The 25,694-nt window shown below is 44.8% G+C and overlaps 1 protein-coding gene across 6 annotated transcripts in view; it reads right to left on the reverse strand.

Moving 5' to 3' along the window:
* The window catches only part of MTOR (mechanistic target of rapamycin kinase), a 95,810-nt gene that overhangs the window by 55,313 nt on the left and 14,803 nt on the right, over positions 1-25,694 (reverse strand). For 4 of the 6 annotated variants that reach the window (XM_061602103.1, XM_061602104.1, XM_061602101.1 and 1 more), the window contains exons 14-29: positions 24,391-24,513; positions 24,116-24,205; positions 23,859-23,951; positions 22,425-22,559; positions 21,609-21,738; positions 17,605-17,855; positions 16,203-16,244; positions 14,184-14,270; positions 11,908-12,075; positions 11,584-11,696; positions 10,632-10,794; positions 10,038-10,130; positions 8,569-8,715; positions 5,638-5,780; positions 3,462-3,624; positions 3,054-3,199 (exon numbers count right to left, since the gene is read on the reverse strand). In XM_061602103.1, coding sequence (XP_061458087.1) covers positions 3,054-3,199; positions 3,462-3,624; positions 5,638-5,780; positions 8,569-8,715; positions 10,038-10,130; positions 10,632-10,794; positions 11,584-11,696; positions 11,908-12,075; positions 14,184-14,270; positions 16,203-16,244; positions 17,605-17,855; positions 21,609-21,738; positions 22,425-22,559; positions 23,859-23,951; positions 24,116-24,205; positions 24,391-24,513 — 2,087 coding nt within the window. The remainder of the gene's footprint in view (positions 1-3,053; positions 3,200-3,461; positions 3,625-5,637; positions 5,781-8,568; positions 8,716-10,037; positions 10,131-10,631; positions 10,795-11,583; positions 11,697-11,907; positions 12,076-14,183; positions 14,271-16,202; positions 16,245-17,604; positions 17,856-21,608; positions 21,739-22,424; positions 22,560-23,858; positions 23,952-24,115; positions 24,206-24,390; positions 24,514-25,694) is intronic. The other 2 variants (XM_061602106.1, XM_061602105.1) reach the window with 1 other exon arrangement.

A 25,694-nucleotide genomic window follows, 5' to 3' on the forward strand; every position in this document is an offset into this window, starting at 1 on the left:
CACACACACCTCCTCACATGTATCCGGTTTTGTTTGCTTGGGAAGATGAACAGAAGGAGAGTAACTGCAGTCAGTGATTAAGAGAGTTGTCAGAAGTAGGCAGACACAGCACATGGATTAGTTCAAGATGAATTATGCATCCACAAGGACAGAAAATTTACAAGAAGTCCACAGCTTGAATTAACATTAAAAAAAAAAGACTGACTGGGAGCAGAACAGAAACTGATTAGTAGCAACAAAATGTACTACTCCAGAACTGAAATAGCATGATGAAGCCGATATAAACCTGGACAAAAATAAATAAACAAGGAAGCTAATAGAAAAACAGGCTGATAGAAAAGAAGAAATGCAGCAATTCCAGGTGTCTGGCAATTAAGCTTGGCAAGATATTTCCATCTAAATTGAAGCCACTTTTATTCACTTACAAAGGCAGGTAAACCAAACTAAGCTAAACAAAAGCTGGAGCATCAGAGAGTCCACTTCAAAAGCAGTGGAGGAATCAGTTCCCAGATAAGAGTGGCCCTTCTGGAAAGGCCTTTGAGGAATCAATTCCTTCCTCTATGGTAGGTGTGGGGAACCTCTGACCCTTCAGATGTTGATTGACTACAACTCCCATCATCCTTGGTCATTGCCCACATTGGCTGGGGCTCATAGAAGTTGTAGTTCAGCAACATCAGAGGGCCAAAGCTTCTCCACACCTGCTCTAATGCAATACACCCCCCCATGGAACTTTTTTAGAGCCGAAAACAAACAGCATTTCAGTCCAATTTCCTTTCTGACAAATGGCCATTAAGCCATGATGGCTGCATGGAGCATCCATGTTCAGAGGCAGTATATCACTGAATACCAGCTGTTCTTGTGGAGGAACAGCAGGAGGAGGGCTGTGGCTTTCATGATGGCATCCAGTTGTCTACTCTAGGAAGCAGGATGCTAGACTAGATCGATTTTAATTTAAAACTGATTGAGGTTTTGGACTATTTTTTATAACACCCCAGGCAGAGAGAGAAGAAGGGTTCTTGCAGGGTACATGCCCTGCATGCAGGATGTTGAGGTCCAAATCCCTGAGCATCTGCAATTAAGAGGATCTTCAGATCTACCCAAAAGTCTGGAGAGTTACTGCTGGTCAGAGCAGACAATGCCTGGGTCCAGTGGACCAACAACCTGTCTCTTGATAGGCCAGCTTCAAATGTTCATGTATTCACATGCATATCATGTCCGCAAAAAGAGAAAGTACTGCCCTGTTGCAATATTATTACGCACTTTTGGCTGCTGTTAAATCATCATTTAAAAGCAGCTGCTGTTGTTCTTTCATTAGCTTCAAGCACACCTCTTGCCTGACTGTGCTCCAACCGGACCATTTGTCATCAGCTAGGAATGACTGTGATGCAACTCAGGAGGATTTTTAGAAAATCCTGAGAAAAAAACTGAGAAAAAGGAGCCTTGCCAACCGCATCCCGACAGTGGGATGGGAGGTTAACAAACAGATCACATTGTGACTGGCAAATAGCCATTATAAAGCCCAGATCCAGTGACTATGGAGACCCCAATCCCAAATGGACAAGATTGTCTGGATGTTATTGCTGGTTTTGCTGGCTCAAAATACGCAAAAAGGAGGAAGGGAACACAGAAGGAAGCGCTTCTCAAAAACTATATGACCAACGCAAAACTATATGACCAACGCTTTAGCCAGGTATATCAAATTAAACATTTAACAGGCTAGGAATTATTTTTTTTATCTACCTTCCTCAGCTAATTTATAACATATGCAAAAATATGTACATCATTGCTGCTTGTTGTTATTGTTACTGCTATGTTTTTATGGAACAAAATAAACAAACTCTTTTATAAAAACGTTTACATTTATGCGTTAGTCTCCTGCCTCACATCTTGACAAATTGCAAAAACACTGTGGCACAACAAGTTGACTTTAGCGGTGGTGGAAGCCACAACAACAATGCAAGATTTATTCCCATAATATGCCAAGCGTCTTGCAAACAGTATAGCACAGGGAGAGAAGTTCAGAGTTGCTCACAGTAGCACCCAGCCTAGGCCCAGGGAGGAGCAAAGAGGGGGGGAATGAAGAAGGAGGGAGTCTGCAGAATTTCTGGCAGTGATTTGTACCATTTCTATTGTTTTTGGCCCCAGGCATTTGAATACCAGATGATGGTATTTTAAGACACAGGGAGGGCCAATTCTTGGAGCTTTTATGAGCTTACATTGTGCTGAAATACTTTTGCTATTGTTGCCAGGCCAATCGATACCAAAATCACTACTAATCCCCCAAGTCCCTATGATGTGGGAGCCCAAGTGCTTTATAAACTGTGCAGCTATTTACGGTATTTGTTTTATTCTAAAAAGGCATTAGCCAAATGTCTTCAAATGTCCTTTACATAGAGTCTCTTGAAAGTCACTTAAATTATTTGGCCAGGGATGACATGCAAAGAAGAGACCTTCCTAGTGCCAAGATTCACCTTAACATGTTTTGTCCACATGGGAGGAGAGACAGTTCAAGGGATACATGTCTCCCCACCCAGCTCCTGGTATAGCCAAGTTTATGAAACAACCCCAAGGCTATAAGAGATTGTCTACACCCCCTTTCCACCATAAACCAGCCTTCTCCAAGCTGGTGGACTCCAGAGGTTTTGGACTACAATTCCCAACAGCCCCCAGCCAGCTGATAGGAGTCGTAGTCCAAAACGTCTGGAGAGCACCAGGTTGGCAAAGTCTGCCTTAAACCGACACAGCACAATGCCGCACATTGACAGCTTCATTTTCAGTTTTCCCTCATTGCACACAAGCATCAATCCAGAAATAAAAAGCAAGGAGATCAGGGGGTGGGGAACCTTTGGCCCTCTAGATGCTGCTGAACTACAACTCCCATAAGCCCCAGCAAGCATGGCCAATGGCCAAGGGTAATGGGAGTTGCACTTCAGCAACATCTGGAAGGCGACAGGCTCCTCATGCCTGACACAGACAAACACTTTGGTCAAGTGCTTCTCTTGGACTGTCAGGCACAGCATCTAACTAAAGAAGTTCAGAGCCACTGGGCCTACCTGATGAGAGACTCCAGGATCGCTGGGGTAGGCCCCTTCTGGAACTCCAACTCTTTGTAGTGCAGTGCCTTGGCATATGCCCGGCATTTGGCAGCCCGCTCCCCCAACAAGACAATGCCATTATCATCTCCCAACGGCAACGGCCCCTGCAAACAGAGAAAGCGAGACTGAAAAGGGCTGGGACGACAATCAGTAGGTGTGCTCATTAAATGTCAGAGGTGAGGTGAGGCAAGGTGTAAGTAATCCACAGGAGGAGGTGTGAGAGGCAAAGTAGGAGAGAAGCAGGACTGAAAGACATCAAAGTAGTCCTCCTCACCAGTTGGATTTCAAGGCTGATGAAAGGAGATCATCTCACCCTCCTTCCCCTGGCCTCCCCTTCTCAAGAATTTCCCCCAGTGGCCTTTTTACCTTGTCACTGTGCTCCATGAATTCTGCCAAATTCAGCAGGGTCTGGGTGACCTCTGCGATATCTTGAGAAGTCAGTGCCAACTCAATGCTGCGGATCAGCTCATCCTGCTGGTCTTCGTTGAGTTCAGACCAGCATGAAACAAAAGCAGCATTAAAGAGATCTCTGGGAAGGGAAAAGAATAGGGTGAGAAGAGTGACGTAGCAGCAGGTAAGCAAGCAAACCAATCATTATAGTCTCAAAACAAGTCTGCCTTTGCATGGGAAGATCATGGGAAAGCTGGAATGAAATCTAGGAGAGTCCTTGGGGTCAGTTCGCAAAGGAACCCATGAATGAGCTGTCAGAAGCTTTCAGGTGACTCAGGAACTATTGGTCCTGATAGCTGAACAACCACCATGGAGAGCTCCCTTACAGATCCCTCTCAGCACTGACACCAGAAGCAGGGGTGGTGGTGGTGGTGGTGGTGCAGGCACACAGCCAGCGATGGTGAGAGTGTGCTGAAAGGAACTGTTCACAATGGCTGTAGCAAATGTCAAAACTGATAGCTGCTACGCTCACTTAGCAGCTCCTGACTACATAGAGGCTCATTTAGAAGCTCCAGGGTGCTTGACCTGCTATTTCAAGTGACATGGCTATACTCATGATCCAAGTCCAACAAATGCTACCTAAACCTGTGCTCTTTACCCTATGCGTTAAGCAGTAGAGAACAAAGGAAGCCTCTCTCTTCCACAGAGAGAACCCCAGGTGTTCTGGACAGTGACAGGTATCTGTTCATAGGTAGGGTGAATTATCTACTCCCAGCCAGCAATTTTACAAGATTTCTAAAAGTGTATCATTTCATAAAATAAGTAATGTGATGAATGGCTACAGTACCAGTCAAACTGGGCAATTTCAAAGTTGCAGTTAACTGTTTTTCAGGTGACAGTCCCCAGCAAGAGAAAGAGAGAGAAGGAACGTCTCCTTCACAAACACATTGGATACTACCCTATGTTAGTTGTACTCCGAATAGACCCAATGAAATTAATGGACATGACTAACTTCAATGGGTCTACTCTAACGAAAAATAATAGTTGCATACAACCTATACTCTTTTTATTTGTAAGGAAAGGTGGTAAGCAGGAGGCTAAATTAAAGCCAAAAGTATACACAGTTGAAACATAGTAAAACAGATCCCAGCAATTTAGGGTATCAGATTCCGTAAGAGTCCTGTAGCTGAAACAGGCCAGTGGCCCACCTAGTCCGGCATCCTATTCTCACACTGGCCAACCAGACGCCCCAATGAGAAGTCTGCAAGTGGTGAATGCAACAGAACTCTCCCCACTTGCAGTTTCCAGTAACTGATATTCAGAGGCATCTTGCCTTCGCAGTAACCACTGATAGCCTTCAACTGAAAAACGTGCCAGACAACAGTGCCCCGCGGCAGAGGTGGCTTAGAAGATGGCAGAACCAGAGCAATCAAATCACACAGATGATGATGAAGAAAATAGCCTCTTCAGTGGATGGGCGTTTTAGGCTCACAGGCGTTAGAGCAAACCCAGTTGTTCTGTCACATGGCTCGATACAGCTTGTACAATAACAATCCTCCAAACTCTTGATTAGAGATTTCGAGCCATACCCCCCAGGTTTACTATAAGTGAGGGTGCCCCACATAACAATTACATACACAGAAAGCTGGGCAGGTGGCTGGTACTTCAAAGGCACCACGAGACAGCCAAGCTCCATTGGTCTGGGCAGAAGCAAAAATGTCAGGGGCTTATTGATCCCACCCCCTTTACTGGAGACACACCACCCTTTATTTATTTTTTATTTATTATTTGATATATATCCACCCTTCCTCCCAGCAGGAGCTCAGGGCGGCTTACCCTTAGAAACTAATGTTACTATATTTTTTCCAGCGCCATTTTTTTCATTTACTATCATACACTGGGAATAGCAACAGGTATATTCAAAATAATCTAAAAAAATTTCCATCTGTGATCTTAAAAAACATACCTGAAGGAGCTGCCAGGCTGGCGGTTGGGGGGGGGGGAGGGGGGAGGAAAGCTGGCTATGAAACCAGATTCCCAAAGGGTTTTATTTGCTCCTGGTTGAAAACTCTCTTTGGCCTTCTATTTCCACAACTTTTACGGCATTTGGCTTTGGCGGGCGCAGTTCAAGAGAGGCAGGAAATGCCAGTACCTGGCCATAGGGTTGTAGGCCTGGGCCAAGGCCCAGCAGGAGCGCAGAGATGGCGACGAGGAATCCTTCAGCAGCTCCAAGCTCAGCCGCCGCAGCCACTCCAGCCAGTCGTCCTTGGAAACTCTACGCGCTGCTCCCCAGGCCTGGAGCACACAAAGGACACTTTCATGGCTCCTTGTCAAAAAACAAATAAATCCGCTACACACCAGGGCCAACCCTCTATAGTTTTCTTCTCCTTTAGCTATTAAAATTCCAAATCAACTGAACTAGGCGCAAGTATAAACAACTAAGCACATGTCTCAGCTGTGACAAATATATTGAATTTATCTTTTTTTAAGAAGAAGTCATTAAAAAAGGTTAAGTAGACAGCTTAGTGGTAGAAGACCAGCTTTGCACACAGCTGGTGTCAAGTCAATGCCTGGCATATCTTCCGTATGAAAAAGACCCTTGTTTCCCCAAGATCCTGGGGACCGATTGCCTGCCAGTGTAGACAATGCTAGGCCATATGGACAGATTATGCTGCCTCCTGATAGGTCAGACTAAGAAAAACCTTGAAAAGGAGGGAGAGATGTATCCTTACCAACAGTCTAGTAACCCACTTGGGGTTTTTCGGGGGGGGGGATTTGTTTGTTTGTTTGTTTTGCATAAATGAACACTTTACACTTTAATTGGCTGTGTACTCGAATGTCGTTACTTCCTGCAAATGTGATTTTAAAAAGTAACCAAGTAACTGGAATCCCACATCGTGCGATATTCTATCCACAACATTAAATAGTGGTAGCCATTCCATCAAAATGCAGTGAAGGGGGAGATAAACGATGCAAGGCTATTCCAGGCCTTTAGTCCTCTTTCAACTGTCACCTGCTGGCAGCTATTCCGTCAGGCTACCTCAAGTCTTTCCATCCCAGCTGGTCATTCTAAGAAATGGTACCCAAACTTGCTTTTTTCCCCTCCCCACCCCTTTTTCCTTATGTGTCATGTCTTTTACTGAGGACAAGATTATACTGAGCTAATATTGAGCTTTGTAAGCCACTCTAGGAGCGTTTTCGGCTAAAAATGGACTGCCTTCAAGTTGATCCCGATTTATGGCGACCCTATGAAGAGGGTTTTCATGAGGCTGAGAGGCAGTGACTGGCCCAAGGTCACCCAGTGAGCTTCATGGCTGTGAGGGGATTTGAACCCTGGTCTCCCAGGTCATAGTCCAGCACCTTAACCACTACACTAGAGGGGTAAAAAAATTATATTAAAAAATAAAATAGTACCCTTCTGCTTCCTCATTTAGCTACCACCTAGAATTCAGCTCTCTTTGTGTATCCTTACACCCCAAAAGATTCTCTCCAACCACCTCAGTTAAGTCCCATCCACATACAGAGTAGGTTCACACACACTATGTCTGCATGAGTCAAACTTCTGAGAATGCTTCTATATCACTTGAAGAAGCAAGCCCAGAACAGGGGGTTCATGCACAAATCCAACATGCAGCATCCTCTGGAAGCAGGTAATTCTATGACATCTCTGTATCAGGAACCAATGGTTGACCCAATCATATCCAATGCACATTTGGCAAAACTGCCTACTTACCAGCAGAGGCTGGCTGCCTACTTCTCACAAATCATGCAGAGACACAGCGGTCACTTCTGTGGCTGCTACCTTAGGCTCATAACTTTTGTGCTTTTTTTTCTCCTGGCTACAAACAGTGCGGTGGCAGGAAGGCAGGTTTTTTTGGGAGAGCACATATAGCGGCAATGGTTCAACGTTTAAAAAACTAATTAGATATATACCATTAATTTACACCTTTGTCGTTTTATATCACACATAGGAGAAACTTATTTGTGTTTTATTTTGTAAGGGGGTACAGCATCACAGGGTTGCCCTACTACTTTTTTTTAATAAGATGCTAAATATAAAAAGGCATCCATTTCAAGTTCCAGCAAAAGGTCAGGTTTCCACACCTTTCATAATAGGAGAGGGCACTGCAAACACAGGCACCAACTTTCAGATAAAGCCCCAAGTGACACACTTTGATCATGCTCATCCGATGTAATTGCATTAATGCCCAACTGGGGATGAACGGAGGGGAAAATGTTATGCACAACGTAAACTCCTTCAAAGCGAGTAATTTTCCTGGCTGGTGGCCCTAGAGCTGGAAATGGTGTTGTGTAGCAGCCCCTTGTACAGGAAGAGGCAAATGGACCTCGGGACTTAAACTTTGTTTGCAGGGCCTAAATGGCTGATGGGACCACCTCTCACAAAGCAGAAGGCTCAGAATTTCTAAGCATTTTTTTTGAGCCACCAAGGAGCCTGTTCACACATGCAGGTATAAATACTAACTTTCCCATCTGGTGCAATGACAACAGTCCAGGAAGGTCTTTGGCTGTTGAATGTGCGAACGGAATTAATCAAAAAAAGCTCTGAGACCGAGGCGATGGAAACACTTGGCCCTTTGTGTTTGCTTGGCAACAGCCCATTCACGCAAGCAAGTTGCCTCTCATATGCCGCCACCACCAAGCGACAAACATCTACGTGTGAACCAGCCACCAACTGCATGGCTTTCCAGCAGAAGACCAGTCTCTAAGAAAATGCTAGAAACTTCCTCCTTGACTCTTCCCAATCTAAGCACTTCAAGAACAGTAATACTTTGTTTACACTCTCTCCCTCACACACACACAACATGTTCTGACCTGGAGAAAGTGGAGGTTCTAGAACAGGCCCCAGCATGTTTAGGGAAGCCTTGATTTTTTTTCTTCTTGAATATGGGAGATTCAGTGTAGACAAATTTGGCAGCACTTGCAGTAAACTTACATTAAGCCTGATGGAAAATTGGCCCTGGAAGCATATCTGACACAATGAAGACTTAACTCCGTTCTGAAAGGCACGCATTATCCTCCACATCTGCGGGGAGTCTCTACCTGACATAGGCCCCCTGCCTACCTTCTGCAAATTGATGGTGCTGACATGCAGTTTCTTCATGGGACCTGTTTCCACAGGGCCACTGGCTAGGGCCTCTCCTTGGTTGCTCCTTTGCATGCGGTGCTGGTAGATCAGGGGATCTTCTTCTTCATCAGCTAGGGTGTAGCCCTAATAAGAGAGTGGATCTGCTATGAAAGAGCTGTATCTGGCATTGCTGGTTTTGATTAGCCTCAAATCTTTACAACTTCGCCAAGGGCCATCACCTAACCACACTATGTGCAATGAGAGCAACAAATAAATCAGGGACTGGGAACCTATGCCGCCCTACAGATGTACTACAACTCCCATCACTGACCATGCTAACCAGGGCTGATGGAAGTTGTAGTTCCGCCCCGGACTCCTTCTAGGAGGGAAGAATATAAATGTAATAAAATAAATAAATAAATAAATAAACCATCTGGAGAGCCAGATATTCTTCAGCCCCGATTTATTTGACACAAAAGAAATAACAAAGCAATAGTGTTTGGTTGTCAATCCTGCCTAAATTTGATAATTTTGCCAAAATATGGCCCTGTGGCACACTTCAAATGATATAAAACAGCATCATGCATGCAATAAAAGGTCAAAATGCTGAAATCTATACATCAAAGAAACTCAGTCGGATTCAACCATAGCTTTTTGTATCAGCAGCCGGGCAAAGGAGAAAAAGGCCTTTACTCCCTTCCAGAACAATTATTTGTCTTGCTCTGTCTGTTGTTGTTGTTATGTGCCTTCAAATCGATTTTGACTTATGGCGACCCTATGAATCAGTGACCTCCAAGAGCATCTGTCGTGAACCACCTTGTTCAGATCTTGTAAGTTCAGGTCTGTGGCTTCCTTTACGGAATCAATCCATCTCTTGTTTGGCCTTCCGCTTTTTCTACTTCCTTCTGTTTTTCCAAGCATTATTATCTTTTCTAATGAATCATGTTTTCTCATTATGTGTCCAAAGTATGATAACCTCAGTTTCATCATTTTAGCTTCTAGTGATAGTTCTGGTTTAATTTGTTCTAATACCCAATTATTTGTCTTTTTTGCAGTCCATGGTATGTGCAAAGCTCTCCTCCAGCACCACATTTCAAATGAGTTGATTTTTCTCTTATCCACCTTTTTCACTGTCCAACTTTCACATCCACACATAGAGATCGGAAATACCATGGTCTGAATGATCTTGACTTTGGTGTTCAATGATACATCTTTGCACTTGAGGACCTTTTCTAGTTCTCTCACAGCTGCCCTCCCCAGTCCTAGCCTTCTTCTGATTTCTTAACTGTTGTCTATCTATGTTAACAATCAAGAGGAACGATGTCCCTAGTTAAGCTGGAACGGAGGCCCACAGACAAACTGAACACAAGTCCAAACAAGCCCCAAGTCTCCTAAAAGTGAATCCATCACCCCTCCCCTCCCCATCTCTATTCAATGTCTTTATTTAAAGACTTATTTAGTCTGACCTTCACAATCCTGCAGATGAGGACATCATACCGCTGGTGGTTTATCCTGTGGCGCACCAACACTTTGTTCACCATTGGGATAAAAATTTGATACTGCAGATGGGAGAAAGGAAATAAAGGGCTAGTTCAGACACAATGCTAAATCACGGTTTAAGCACTACAAGGGTGAGCTAAAACAAATCCAGGCGAAGCAGTACGCTCATGCACATGGCCGAGAGAAGGACTTCCATAACCCAACCTTTGAAGTTAGCTTGTCTTGAAACTGACCAGAGTTTTGTGATAAATGATAATTATCTCTGGTTCATAGGTGGTAACAAGCCAGGATTCTTAGAAAACATAACGTAAATGCTAGCAACTTCCTTCTCCTGGACAAGGCTCCTTCCTGTTTGTGCATGTAGCACCACATCAATGCCCCATGAGAAGCATGCACGCACATACACACGCATGCATGCACACAGCCAACATTCCATCAAAGCAAGGTACTATTTAGGAAGACATATATTGCTCTAGGAAAAAATATTTAAATTAGAAGGCAACAGATCTCAAGTCAAATACTTCCCCCAAACCAACACGGGAGAAAGGATTTTTTTTTACCTTCTTCCCTAACTGGAAGACCAGTGATGACAGTGTGTCCATGGCAGTTGTCCGAAGCTCTGGGCTCTGGTCTAGAGTCCGAACTATGGGATGGATAATCCGTGAGGCATAATCGGTGAAATCCAGAGACTCTGTCAGGCGATCCACAGTTTCTAAGGCAGCTCTGAAGTTGCCGGAGGTGTATGTAAAAAGAAAGCATTGTGATTACCATCTAAAACGAGACGAACTCTTGCTATAAAGATGCACATGGTCTATGCCAAAAATTAGGAACTCAAGGCGGTAAAGCTCTTTGGGAAAACACCCAACCACATATATTGTTTTTCCCAAGAAAAGAGGAAGGAACTGTGGAATTGGCTTAAATTCACAGTAAAAACTATTGAGAAGTTGGAAGGTATGATCTTCTATTTGAAGAGGAAAATATACCTCTACCTATCTTCAATCATATCAGTGACCAGAGAGGGTGAGTGATGTTTACTCTTCAATACTTTTGCTACTGCTTTGATTTGCTTTTCCTTGCCATGACAACAACTTTGGTCAAGGAGGAACAGTTTTCCCATTTGGTGGGAAGGAAGAGAACAGACAGATAAATGGGAGGACAGACAGGAGTACAAGCCATAAATCGATTTATGCATGTACCACTGTTTTAATGTGCCACTGTTGTTTTAATCTCAATCTCTCTCGCTCTATAATATATATACACACACATAGTGTATATATATATATATATATATATAAATAAAACATATGTACAGTCTATATGTTTTTATATATTTGCTGTTGTTTTAACTGTTTTTATATATGTAACTGTTTTATATACCTTATTATATTGTAAACTACTTCCGGATGGCTCATGGGAAGCAAGTCATATATAAAACAACAACATCTGTGGCATCACCAAGGAACACACACAGGGACTTGTGGAGAGGAGTACATAGAAGAGACCAGTGCTTACTTGCGAGCCAACAGTGGGGCATCTGGGGCATCAAAGAGCTTTACAATGGGAGGTAGTAATAAATGCAGGTAATCGTCCAGATTGGCCCCAAACAGCTGGATGGCATTCAAAAGCTGGAAAGGAGAGAAAACTCAGTAGAACGAACATTCAAGCAGTTGCTTCAAGTTTAAACCCAAGGATGCTTTAAAAAGGAGGAGATCTTTGCTCCTAAAACCAGGGAAAGGAAACCTGTAGCTAAAGATACAAAGGCCCAGGGGAAAAAAATAGGAAGAATTCAGGGGGGGGAAATCCAGGACCGCTCTGTCTATGTAGCTTCGCACTCACCTTGGTGGAGACACTGCGGCTGCTGCTGCTGTGGTGCATGAAGACCCGCAGCATGTGAGGGATGAGCTGGGGAAGGTACAGCTTGAACTCCCCACCTAAGGCCACCACGATTTGCTCAATGAGGAGTATAATGGTGCTCTGTATCGAGTTGTTTACAACCCAGAAATCCTGGAGAGAGAAAGGAAAGTTGTAAAAAAAATTAGAATGAAATACAAGTTAGAGAACACTTAGGATGAATTAGGGAGGCCACTCCAAGCCCTCCAAAACTTAAAATCCCACACCTTGCTCTGAGAAAGATAGGAGTGACATGAAGAGCCTGCAGAGGCGGAGGCAGACCACAGCCATCGTGGCTAGTAAAATAAAATAAATGTACTGCCTTCAAGTCGATTCCGACTTATGGCGACCCTATGAATAGGGTTTTCATGAGGCTGAGAGGCAGTGACTGGCCCAAGGTCACCCAGTGAGCTTCATGGCTGTGTGGGGATTCGAACCCTGGTCTCCCAGAGTTGCCTGATTTGGTGGCCATCACTACATCTTGTGGTAGTGCATTTCATAATTCTAACCATGTGCTGTGGGCCTCTGCTCCATGCTGGAATACAGTCCTCCTGCATCTCACCTCGCCTGGCTTCATAAATGGCTTTGCCTGCTGTGCAGATGCCAGGAGGCCGCCAGATGAACCAGAATGGATGATCACCTCCTAAGACCAGGAAATGCTTTTCCCTAGCAAGGCAGTTGTGCATTTTCCTTTTAAGCAAAGCACGCACAATCTGGAGCAAACATCAGTGCACAGACCACCACCTCAGTTATTCTACACATTCTGATACCTCTTAATAAGATCTAAGGGAATCTGGGCCCAATAAACCATGAAACTCTGCCTTAATACACGTGTTTCGCTCTTCTTTTGGAAACTTTAAGACCCCATTTAATGCCCAGCTGTACAAAGCTCTTGTCAAAATTAAAGTGCCACAGCTGGTTGCCCACTATTTGCCCTACCTTTTCCCTCAAGCCACCCTATTGCCTCTTACCCAAAATATACTTCTACATTTGCAGTAATATGCACACATACCTGGGAGTAAACCTGATTGAAATAAAGGGAAATTACTCCCAACTAAATGTGCACAGGACTGGGTTACAAGAGGGTTTAGGACCATAGTGGTCCTCCAGATGTTGCTAAACTACAGCTCCCATTGGCCTCAGCAATCATGGCGAACAGACAGGCAAGATGAGAGTTTTAGGTCAGCAGCATCTGGAGGGCCAAAGGTTCCCCACACCTAATTTAGGGCATAATCTTCAGCCACCCTGCTGAAGGCTAAGCAGCTCTGACCATCGCTCGGATGGGAGGCAGCATGCAAACTCTACATATGCCACCTTGGGCTCCAAAGAGGGAAGACGGGATATAAATTAAGTTCCATAACTCATACGGAGTGAATGACTTCAGAAAAAACATGGCTCACTTATGAGCAGGGCTGTGGAGTCGGTATGCCACACTTTCGACTCCGACTCCTCTATTTTTCTACTGTCCAACTCCGACTCCTCCATAAATGGCAAATGTATATTAATTAGTAATAACAAATTTACTGTAGTAAAATGGTAGCACAAGGCATTTCATCACCACCACGTGAATCATCAGGCTACATCAGCGTTTCCCAACTAGTGGGCCACCAGATGTTGTTGGACCACAATTCCCATCTTTCCTGACCATTGGCAATGCTGGCTGAGGCTGATGGGAGTTGTGGTCCAACAACATCTGGTGGCCCACTAGTTGGGAAAGGCTGGGCTAGATTGATAGGACATAAAATATATTTATTTGATTAAAATTTCTGAACAAGAAAACTTTCCTAAATTCCTACAAAGGTTTTTATTTTGAAGCCGGAGTCGGTACATTTCTATCGACTCCGACGCCACCCAAAATTGCTTCTGACTCCGACTCCACAGCCCTGCTTATGAGTGTCTGAATGCTGATGAAGAGATCAGCCCTGGAGGCCCAATGAGGCCCTTCAGGCCTCTCTGCCTTGCCCTTGAGGCTGTCCCCAGGCCATGCCATCTCCCACCACAGAGGCATCTGGTTGGTCACTGTGAGACTAGGATCCTGGACTAGATGACAGGCCTTTGGGCTGATCCAGCCTCAGGGCTCTTCTGATGCCCTTAGATCTTGGAGGGCTGCTGTCAGCCAGGGCAGATAACCCCGAGGTATCTCCCTATGCCCTTATGGATGCCAGGCTTCCTGGAAGGAATCTTCTTAGAAGAAGCACAGAGCTAAAGGTCATCATACTCACTCTCATCAGGGTGACAATTTCGTCCATGTAGGGCCGGATATGGCTTCTCACAAAAGACACCAACATTCCCAGCTGCTGGAACAGGAACTGAAAAGAGCGGGGAAAGGGGGTTATAGAAATGCAGCTGAGGGCTTGGGACAGAGCAGGTTTCAGAAACCCTTGTCGACAAGGTCTTTCCACAAGCGCACTCACATGTACCACACAGCTATGGCCATGCTGCAAGAGTAGGGCTCATCAATTTTCTTTTGTTGCCTCATGATCAATTCTTATAGTTTGCAGACATGCCTGTATGCATTTCAGAAGCCCACATGTGCACGCACAAGAAGCATTCAGGCAAGCCACAGAGCACCTTGACATGCAAGGGTTGACAACAGAACTGGAGCGCCACAGGAACTTCATCAACTCGTCCCACCCCACCTCGTCCAACCCACCAAACTCACAGATTTCTTCATGATATCCAAACCATGTGCCCTCCCCATCCACTTCTCTCTCTCTCTGTACCTAGAAGCATTTGTGAAGACATGACACGGCCCAGAGAATCCATATCACTTTCAAAAGAAAAGATGGCTTAGCTATACGTTGAGAGTCCAGTGATCAAGACACCTTTTACTGTATAGTCAGTATCTGGTGATTCAGCCCAACAGTGCAAAAGAGGGAAGGAGAGAGAGAGAGAACCAGGTTTGAAAATTTAATAGGAGGGTATTGAGGGAAAGTATGGCACAATAGCTGCCTGTGTTGAAAACAACCATTCTTTTGTGAAAAACAGGCTCATATACTGTTTCTATTTAATACCATATTAAATATATACATATTCATAGGAAAGAATGAGTAAAATGCCTACCATTGTGAAAGGTGGGGTAATGTGTGGAAGCCTGCTTGTATTTTGCAAGGACTTAACAAGAATGTATGTCCTCTCGTGGAGCCCTCATCAGTAAAGTTCAGGTCACCTGATCCCGAAGGTGAAGGAGGGAAGTTTGTCCCCAACTACAGTACTCTTGTTTTGGAGTGAACAGCTGCTCCCTTATTTGGTATATAATTTAAAAAGGGGGGGGTGCTACCTGTGCCCATGGTGACCTTAGCCAATAAGACATCAGTCCTGCTTCTCTTTGCATAGCCGTCTGCTCGGTGCTGCTTCAGGTAGTTTCTTTTGGGAGGTGAGAATCGTGTGTTGAAATAGGCTCAAAGCCTGTTGCCTGGTTGTCATGCCATTGGCTGAACAGCTTTGATGCTATGGAATATTCATAAATATTCTAAATTCTGAGGGGTAGGGGTGGGGTGGGAGGGAGTGTCAAGGTGAAAGCAACAGAATCTTAACAGCAAAAATGTCATGAGGGAAGCAAAAGGTAAATTAGGGTGGGATTCTGTGGTGTTGGCAGAAAAGGAAGAAGCAAAACAAGGTGCAGAGTTGGGCACAGGTGGCTGAGGGTTGGAGAGGTAAGATCAATTAAGCCTAGCGCCTCTCAAGGACAGTTTGGTAGGGACAGGAAGGAAGAAGTGCATAGGCAAACATCTGAGGGTTGTATACAGCTAAGCTTTACTCAATGCAGACCCACTGAAGTTAATGGACATGACTAACTTAGCTTCATTAGGAACATAGGAAGCTGCTATTTACTGAGTCAGACCACTGGTCCATCTACGTCAGTATTGCCTTCACTGACGGACAGTGTCTCTCCAAGGCTTCAGGCAGGGAGTCTCTCCCAGCTCTACCTGGAAATGCAGGGGATTGAACCTGGGGCCTTCTACATGCAAAGCAGGTGCTCTACCGCTGAGATATGGCCCTTCCCCGATAATTTAGTCTACTCTGAGTAGGGCTTAGCTGGATACGACCCTGAATTTCACATAAAAGTTACAATTAATCATCTATATTCTGGGCTGCAGATCTCTTTCTGCATTTACATTTATCCATAATGTAACCCTGAGCTCGACATTCTACTGCCTTTGGTTGGGGATACAGCGAGATGCTTTATACACATCACGGGAAGTGCCCTGCTTGGGTGTTTAAATGCTGCGTGTACCCACCTCAGCTCTTCTCCCCAGTACACTTTCACCATCTTCTTTTACCTGAAAATTTTTAAAAAGAGTAGGCAAAAGTGCACAGCTTTCAAGGAAGTCAGATCAAGTCAGGTCCAGGCACCCAGAGCACCAGAAATTGGCTTTTGAACCGTTCTGGGAGAGAACCAGCCAGCGGCGGCTGCGGTTCTACAAAAGCAACTTAACAGCAGCTCACACCGAAAAGCTCATCCTACATGCAACAACAAGCAGCTCCAGTCAATCGTATGTTTCCAATTTGTCCGCTCTCTGTATATGAGGCACAATCCAGAAAACAACCGGTCCCATTGCTTTTGGTGGGACTTCAGTGTTTTAACTTTGGGCTTACATTTTTTAAAAAAAGTTGACAGGGCTTGCAGAGGTCCAAACTTCCTCTAAACTGCACTCCATTCAAGAAGCGATATCAAGCAAAATGCAGTTTGTGTCTGCCAGTGCAATTTTAAAGAGACTTTTTTTTTTTAGTCCAGCAGACAAATTGAAAACTCACATCTACTTAATTATACCTATCCTGGCTCACCAGGTAGGCCAGTGACAAAACACATTCCCCTTTTGCCTCATATCTTCACCCTCTATATTATCATTCTTTTTAAAGCAATTATAGGGCCTTGCAGTTTTTTGTGGTTTGCTTATAATGCTGCATAAAACTAGGCCGCAGTTTATTTATTTCTTGGTGGCATGCGGCAGCGTACCCACAATCAGCGATGACGTTTTGCAAGTCTAATATAAAGATTATGAGTTATTAATCCTACTCAGAGTAGGCCCATTGAGATCAATGGACATGACTAACAGATCCATTAATTTCAATGGTTCTGCTCTAAGTAAAATTTAGACACAATCCAATAGGTCTGGAGTTAGATCTTTAATTGAAATTTGCTCATTGAGTGAGTGGACAGGCCACTGGCAGGCATCAAGGTGCACACCAAGCTGGACGAGTGTGGCCAGCTGTGTCGATCCACAGCCACCGCTTCCGAAGATAGCATGGGCAGCAATCACCACCACAACAAAAAAGCAGCAGACACATATACACCTGTTGTAGAGGTCTGGAGACTACAACAGGCAGAAAGTGGTGAAGGCCAGCAACAGCTATCTCACAGCAAAAGAGGCTTTGCGGAGGAGGAAGCCACTACGCAGCAGGTGTTCCAAGAAAGAAGCGAAGAACGGTTGGACAATTTCCCCAAGATTAAAAAACACCCAAACAAAGAGATGTGAAGTGGTAACTCACTTTTGCAACATGCCTGGAGGCTGGGACAAGTCAGCAACACCACCCCAAATGTCAGGAATCAGGCTTCCTAGTTTGGGGAGGGTGGGGTTGAAGCGGATTCTGGTTGCAGGAGAAGAGGGGAGGAAAACAGCCAGACAAGGGTGCACTCACCTCGCGGATGGCACCGTCACAAACCCGAATGACGTTGAGGAAGGTTGGCATGACCTGAGGCAGGAACTGCACACACTTGAGCCCCAGAGATTTGAAAATAAAAGTGATGGCTTGGACCACCATCGTGTGGTGGTGAGACAAGGACTGGTCCCGGAAGATCCTCATGAGTGCTACCATGGAGACGGCGGGGTAGAACTCGTCTAGCGGGAGGTTGCCCATGTTGACCAACATCTCGCTGGTGCTATAATCAGCTGAAAAAGGAGGGAGGATTAGCTCCATATATGGATAACACACGACAGAGGTAATTGGTCAACACCAAAAACAAGCCAGAAGGCAGATGCGTTTGAGGCCATGTAAGTTTGGGATACAAAAACCCAGAAGCAAAGTTGCACTCAGAGACAACACTCATTTGCTGGCCCACATCAGCTTTATCTTATTACTGTGGACTTTCCACCTTCTACCCATCCCTGTCACTCATCTCAGTCTTTTTAGGTCATTAAGCAAACCTCTGCTTCCCTTATAGACAGAGCTGTTTACGCTACTAAATTGGAACACTGGAAATTGTCTTATACCGAGTCAAACCAATGGTTCATCTAGCTCAGGATAATCTACACTGACTGGTTGCAGCTCTCCAGGATTTTACCCAGGAGTCTTTACCCAAGGGGGGGAGTGAACCCAGGACCTTCTGCATGCAGAGCAGATGCTCTACCACTGCGCCATAGCCGAAGTCTGCTCATAACACACATTTAGCAAAGTGTTTTGCCACCCTGGGTTCCTGCCGGAAGAAGGGTGGGATATAAATCAATCAATCCTGGGCTCCTGCTGGGAGGAAGGGCGGGATATAAATCAAATAAATAAATAAATAAATTCTGTGATCACTATAAATTATGTAGATCAGGCAAAGCTTTCATGACTTTTTCCTGCTTATATTGCCTAGTTTATTCTGTAGTTGTTACTATTTTGCTGATCTATACCCTGCCACAGGGCAGAGGCAAAGCGGGATACTGAAGTACAGAAGCCCCCTGCCCAATGGAAAGCTTGTTCAGCTGCCAATCTCTTGCTTCTGAGATTCACCAGGTGTTGCCCACACCCTTTGAAACATCTCTCCATAGTCATAACGGGATAGAATATTGCTTCTCAGTCCTGGGAATCTCGGAAGCTGAATTTGGTAACTTTTCTACACTTCTGTGGAATTTTAGCCAGCATGCATGAGGCCCTGCTTCTAGCATCCAAACACAGTGTTTTATACCTAGTAGACTTCGGAAAAGCTAGTTTTAGCAGCATCAGCTGCAAGGTGGCAGAAATTTGGGATCTTACATGGAAAAAAGAGTTACAGAGAACCACAGCATGAAACATTACCCCTCTTTGTTGGAAAATTTTAAAATCCCACCACTGCTAAGTAAGCGTCTCTGTCTATTTCCTCAACAAATGTTTATCAAAAGCCACAGTATGAAGTGGCTTTTTAGTTCACAGGAAAACTTACAAGCTAATCACTTATAGTCACAGCTAGAGAGAGAAACAGGACCCTCGGTGCTGCAGAGTGGTAAGCGGCGGTAACACAGCCAAAGCTCTGCTCACGGCCGGAGTTCAATTCCAACGGAAGGAGGAAGTCGAATCTCTGGTAAAAGGGGTCAAGGCCCACTCAGCCTTCCATCCATATGTGGTCGGTAAAATGAGTACCTGGCATATGCTGAGGGGTAAAGTAAGGCCGGGGAAGGAACTGGCAATCCCACCCCATATATATGGTCTGCCTAGTAAATGTCACAAGACGTCACCCTAAGAGTCAGAAACGACTCGCACTATAAGTGCGGGGACACCTTTACCTTTTTAGAGAGAGAAAGGCGTATATTCTCCTCTGCTTACGTTGGCTCCCTCCTCTCCTTTTGGTCATGCACGCTAGAATCCTGGCTTTCTATCCAACCCTAGAAGAGTGCAGCGTCCCAAAGTACAACACTGATGGGTACTCCCAATACGGCCACCTGCAAGTTTAATTCTAGGGGTTCAGGACTTGATGGATAGGTATACCATGTGTAAGTCCAGAGTGCTATATTGGGGACTCGTACACAAAAGGAAAGCAGACTGAAGCAAAACATCTGGCAGGCAGCTGCATGGTTACACCCCACCAAGTAGTTTAGCACCTTTAAACTAATTCAGGAAACGGCTACACAAACTGGCGAAGAGACAGGAAATGAGGAAAATCAATCCTCCGTGTGCTGAAGTTTTCATGGGTACCTTCCCCTTGAAAAAGGGATTCACCCTCTTTGTGGGTGAACAGACTGCTTTGTTGTTTAAGACTGGGTTGCTTTGGGAGGCTACATGGGTGATCGACTGCCTTTCTTTCAGTGAAGATGAGAAGATCAAAGTGGAGGGGCTTTTTTTTGTGGGAAAGGTTTCAAACACATCTCAAGTCTATGCTTAACACATCTAACCTGCAACTGTACTGAAACCTAAAGGGAAGGGATGCTGGCCAGTAGTACAACAGGCTCTGGTCTGAAGGTACATGATGCCAGCTCCCTGCTGAAGCTAAGCAGCGTCAGGTCTGGCCAGTGCCTGGATGGGAGACCGCCTGGGAACCCAATGTAAGCCGCCTTGGGTTTCATGGAAAAAGAAAGGTAGGGTATAAATGTAATCAATAATAAATAATAATAGAACAGACACTTTTCAGGCAAAAAGGTCCCAGGCTCAATCCCCAGCATCGCCAAGCAGGGCTGGGAAAGACTCCCTGTCTAAAACCTCAGAGACCTGTTGCTGGTCAGTGTCAACAACGCTAAGCTAGATGACCGAGGCTTTGAATGAGGCAGCTTCCTATCTTCCAGGTCCCATCAGCCTCAATCCAGCACAGCCAAAGGTCAGAGATGATGGGAGTTGTAGTTCAGCAACATCTGGAGGGCCACAGGTTCCCCATCCCTGCCATATGGTGTGCTGGTTTGGGGACCTGGAACTCACATCCCAGAGTTCCTGGGATGCTGCTATTGCACTGTCTAAGGTGCCTGGGATGGACATACTACCTATCGCCCATGTCTGTGAGCATGGAGCAGGTGCTTCGATTCAATGGCTTTATAGGGCCTTTCCAACTCTATTATTCAACTATTCTATGATTCTGTTTCCTCTCAGGTGAATCAAGGGAGATATCCTTCCAACGATTCTCTGAACTGAGGTCACCACTTGTTCCCATTTTATTGGTTTGAGAATGAGGTACAAATATACCAACTCATGAAAGGGAACTTTAAAACAAGTTTGCAGGTGAACTGGGGATTTTAAAAATCCAGCCCTGATACCTCATCCACCAGCCAGTGGTAGCCAACAGAATTCCCTGCAGATGATGTTGGACTACACCTCCCATCAGCCCCAGCCAGCAAGGCCAATGATCAGGGATAGCAGCTGGAACCCAACAACATCTGGAGGGCACCAAATTGGCTTCCCCTCCACCAGACCATTCTGCATCTTGAGCATAAGCGTTTGGAAACTCCCCAATTGCAAGGCTAAGTGCTCCCTTGAAACAGGCTGACCTTAGGCTTTCCCTTTTTCAGTCTACTTACAATTGAATTTATTCTTGCGGTCATAGACCAGTACACAATATCAAACATCATATAAAACTGGTTAAAAATCATACATTTGCTAACTATAATCATGGCTGTATAGGCAGTTGGGCTAACAATGTTCTGCGATGGATGACTGCCATAGCACAGAATCTTGCAACACTACATGTGATTTGAGTATATTGATCCGATAGAAGACAGGTGGTGTAAAAAGAAAGGTCCCGGCCAGAAATCAAGTTGATGATTGGAGTTATATGCAGGAGACAGAGATCATGATAAAAAGGGCAGATTAAGAGTACATGGGTTACTGTTTCAATTTGTCCCATCCCACAAGGGCATAATCGCTTCCTACGGGGAACTCCCCGATATCTGCCCTCAAGAAGAGCAGATGGGAGCATGTCGAACTTCGCCATTGTAAATGCTTTTCTGTATCTCACATTAGGGAGCAAGCTGAAGTCTACTTACAAGAATCTTGGCTTGATTTAGACTCTGACAGACTGACAGCAGAAGCATCCCGTGACTGGTCTATCATGCCAATGTTCACTTTATGCTTGTATGGATCTAGAGCCCCCAGGAGACCAAGGACACGGATAGCCTAACAGGAAGAAAAGGCACGGTAGAGGGGAAAAGAAGCAGCATGCTTCAAAAGAAATAATCACCAAAGAAGCATCACTTATGCAAAAAAGAGGCAACACTGCTAGAAAAACAAACTTAAACCAGGAATTCTGAGAGCAGAATTCTGACATTCAGTGTAGAACTGGACAATCCTCTCAGATATGGTTTACAAGGTTTTTTTTTTTAAAAAAAATCTACAGTTAAAGAAAGCTCTCAAGAATCAGAGTAACAGTGACCGATCAAAGCTGAGAATTTACTGGAGGGAGACAGAGTGCCAGCCATGGGTCATGAGACACTTCAGAGTCTCCCACAGCTCCCTGGTTACTTTATCCAGACTCCTCCATCTAAAGCCCTTCATGCGTTTCCTCACACTATTCTTTGTCACTCTACCAAATCACTGAGCAATCGTTAAAAAGAAAAATCACATGCAAAATTTTAGAAGCCTTGATTTGTAAAATTCTCTCTCCCTGCAGAGATTTTTCCACAGTAAATGAAAAACTTCCCATGTTTTTGCACATGCCCCTCAAATCATCCAATGCGTAACTGTTCAGAGTGCAAGAAAACAGAATTCCATTTGTTTCCTTTAGCACCAATTCAAGAGAATTTTTACTAAGGCTGGCCTCCTTTATCAGCCTCCTGCCTGAAACTGAGCCCACAGGAGCCTACCTCTCTCCGGGTGCCCTGGTTCTGCTCTGTCTTCAGGAAGTTCAGCAACACCTCCAGGAGAGTTGGGTATTTCCTATAAGGTTCCACCACATAGCCAGTGCTGGCCACCAACTGACCCAGTGTCCAGAGAGCCACCTGGAACAGATCCAACATAAAAACAAATGTTTATGAGGCACCGTAACAATAAGAAGTCAAATGTCTAGCTGGTGCTGACCGTAGCCTGGTGCTCTAAGGACATAAGAACTCCTGCTGGGTCAAACCTCCAGTGTCCCATCTAGGCCAGCATCCTCTTCCCATGGTGGCCAACCAGAGGCCTCCAAAAAGCCCCCAAGCAGGAGCTGAGCACAGCAGCACTCTTCCCCATGTGTGATTCCCAACCCTACAACATTGTTGGACCCCAATTCACGTCAGTTGCAGCCAGCATGGCCAATGATTATGGGAGTTAGAGCCCACCATCATATAGAAGGCACCAGGCTGGGGAAGGTTACCGTAGGCATTTAAAAGGACTATCACAGGAAAGGGTAACATGGCTTAAACCCCAGAGGTAGGCTGCAAATTTTATACCATTTTTTTTTAACCACTGTGCCTCCCACATCTCCTTGTTTTGGGAATTACCCACTTGAAGGAGAGCTCCGAAGATTCACTCCAGATCTCTTTTGCATAGGTTAGGTTAATTCAATTTATAAATCGTAGTAAAAAAGGTCCCAAAGTGATTTACAACCAAAGTAAAAACAGCACAATACTAAAACTCCCATAAACTTTATTAAAAACAGATTTAACAGTATAGTATCATCTCATTGGTCCAGCCCAAAATGCCTGGGGAAAACAAAATAGTATTTGCCCAGCAGGAAAACAATGTCAAGGTTGGCACCAGGCAGGCCTATCTGGACAGAGCATTCCGTAAAAGTGGGGCTACCACAGAGAAGGTTGTAATTTATGAAAAAAGAAATACAGGGAGGCAGTGGCTCTCTGAATGGGCACTTTAGGGGTATTTTGTTCTATACAGCCAGTGTGTTGTATGGCAGTTAGAGTGTCAGACTGGGACCCAAGAAACCAGGGTTCAAATCCCTGCTCAGCCATGAAACTCACTGAGTGCCCTTGGGCCAGTCACTGCTTCTCAGACTAGGGTTGTTGTGAGGATGAAACAGCAAGGGGAAGAACCATGTTTGTACACCACCTTGAGCTCTTCAGAGGAAAAAAAGGACATAAATATAATACAATAAATAAATAAATTAAATATAGGGGTTTTTATATATTTCATTTTAGGGTTTGTTATGCTATTTGTATTTTATCATCTGTAAGTCATTTTTAGACATCTTTTTGTAAAAAACAGATAATGATGATGATGATGATGATGATGCTTGATTAGTACAATATTCCAGGACCAGAGAAGGAGATCAAAAAGTTTTCACAAAAGCAAGCCATGCTGCTCACCTGTCTCTTAGCAAGTAAGGATGAGTCCTGGAGCATGTCCATGATTATGATGAAAAGCTCATCCACCCACTTCCTCATCTCCAGCCCGCTCACCTGTTGAAGAAAGAAAGGCAAAAAACAGGACATGGAGGGTAAGAGCAGAAGGAACAGAAAGTTTACAGGTATGGTGCAACCACGGCAATGCTGAAACTGCCATAAAAAAGCATCGCTCTGTCAAGCAAAATTCAAAACATAGTTCCAGAAGTAGCCTGGCTTACCTGTGCCAGTTCACCAATAGTAGCCAGGACGTTATTGATTACCCCAGGGTTGGGATCGGGATCAGGGTCTTTCAGTTTCACAATCAATGCCTGTTGAATGACATAAAGGACAAGGGAATTTTGATAAGGGAGGACAACAACTCCATGTTTGTGGCCCATTTTGCCAGCTTTCATGCCCCCTCCCAGAGAGATATTGGATGCAAGTCATTAAATTAATGTATGCACTAACTCTGGGGGGGGGGGAAATAATCCTACAAGCTCCATGAAAGCCGTACCTTAAGGATGGGTTCCATATAAGGCCGGATAAGTCGTGGGGCATTGGAGACCAGGTGCCCCAACATCCTGGCACTCTGCTCTTTGATCCTGCCAACGCCGCTATGCTCCAGCTCCGTCAGAATCTGAAGGGGGAAAACAAATGCCATGAAGGAGCCAGCTGTTGTTTCAAGGAGAAGGAGAGTAGGAAGTAAAGAACAGACCAACGACCCCCATTCTGAAGCAGGAAAAGATCCTCTTATCTTTCTCCACCCTGTCCTTATCTCTATGGAATGGCAGGCCTTGCATAGAATTCCAAACAATGGACTTTAGCCTCCAGTGGCAGAAGCAGCTATAAATGAAGAAAGACATCTTGAAGCATCAAGCCAGCTCAGAGGTAGATTGAGTTTTGGTCCGGACATCAGGCTGCTGGCTTTCGGACTGGCTAGGAGACTGCACCCAAGGACACTCAGTGAAGTCTTGTCTCTCTATACCAGACTTCTTAGCCTTGGATTCCCAGATGTTGTTCCATTTTCCCCTGCTAACTAAGCTAATTGCCAAGAAAGAAGACTGCTCATGGGGGTGTATAAATAGAGATGAGGTTCTAATAAAAGTTTACTAAAAAAGCCAGGAGACGGGAAGATAGTTTTACATGGAAAAGGTTACATAACCCACCCATTGAGCAAAAGAACAAATAAACGGAGGGTAAGATGCAAATCCAGCTCCCCCTCTCTAGTCACTTTCCCTCCGGATGCAGACTTACCAACCCTCAGTAAGGCATTTCTCAGAGGTCCTTCTCCCTGGCATACATTCTTTGTGTGAGACCCTTCTTGATCTGAATACTAAAAGCAAGGCACTGACACCCTGGGGCTAGGTGACTGATAACAAGGAAGTTTGTGAATTTTAAATCCCAACTCCAGACAGGCTACGTGACATTCCCTTCCACCTTCAGTGGTTTTTCCACCTTCCAATTTAAGCCCTGGGCCAGGTCAGGTATAACAAGTTTACTGCCCCACCCCATAATCCCCCAAAAAAGTTTACATGGAACAGTATAATTCATTTCCTTTCATCAGTATATAAAGTACCTTCCTATGTTCCTGTGCCAAAGTCCCTTAAACACAACCTACAGAAACGCAACCAGAGCCTGGCCAAAGCAAGGGTGCAGGGAAACTGGCAGGGCCTGTATCCAGCTAAGTCTTAATCAGAGTAGACCCATTTGGCTTTAAAAGAGGATTAGACAAATACATGGAGGACGCTATCAACGGCTACTAGCCACAAAGGCTATGCTCTGCCTCCACGGCTGGAGTCTGTATGCTTCCGAATACCA

This window comes from Rhineura floridana, chromosome 18, assembly GCF_030035675.1.
Source record: "Rhineura floridana isolate rRhiFlo1 chromosome 18, rRhiFlo1.hap2, whole genome shotgun sequence".
In the NCBI taxonomy this organism is placed as follows: domain Eukaryota; kingdom Metazoa; phylum Chordata; class Lepidosauria; order Squamata; family Rhineuridae; genus Rhineura; species Rhineura floridana.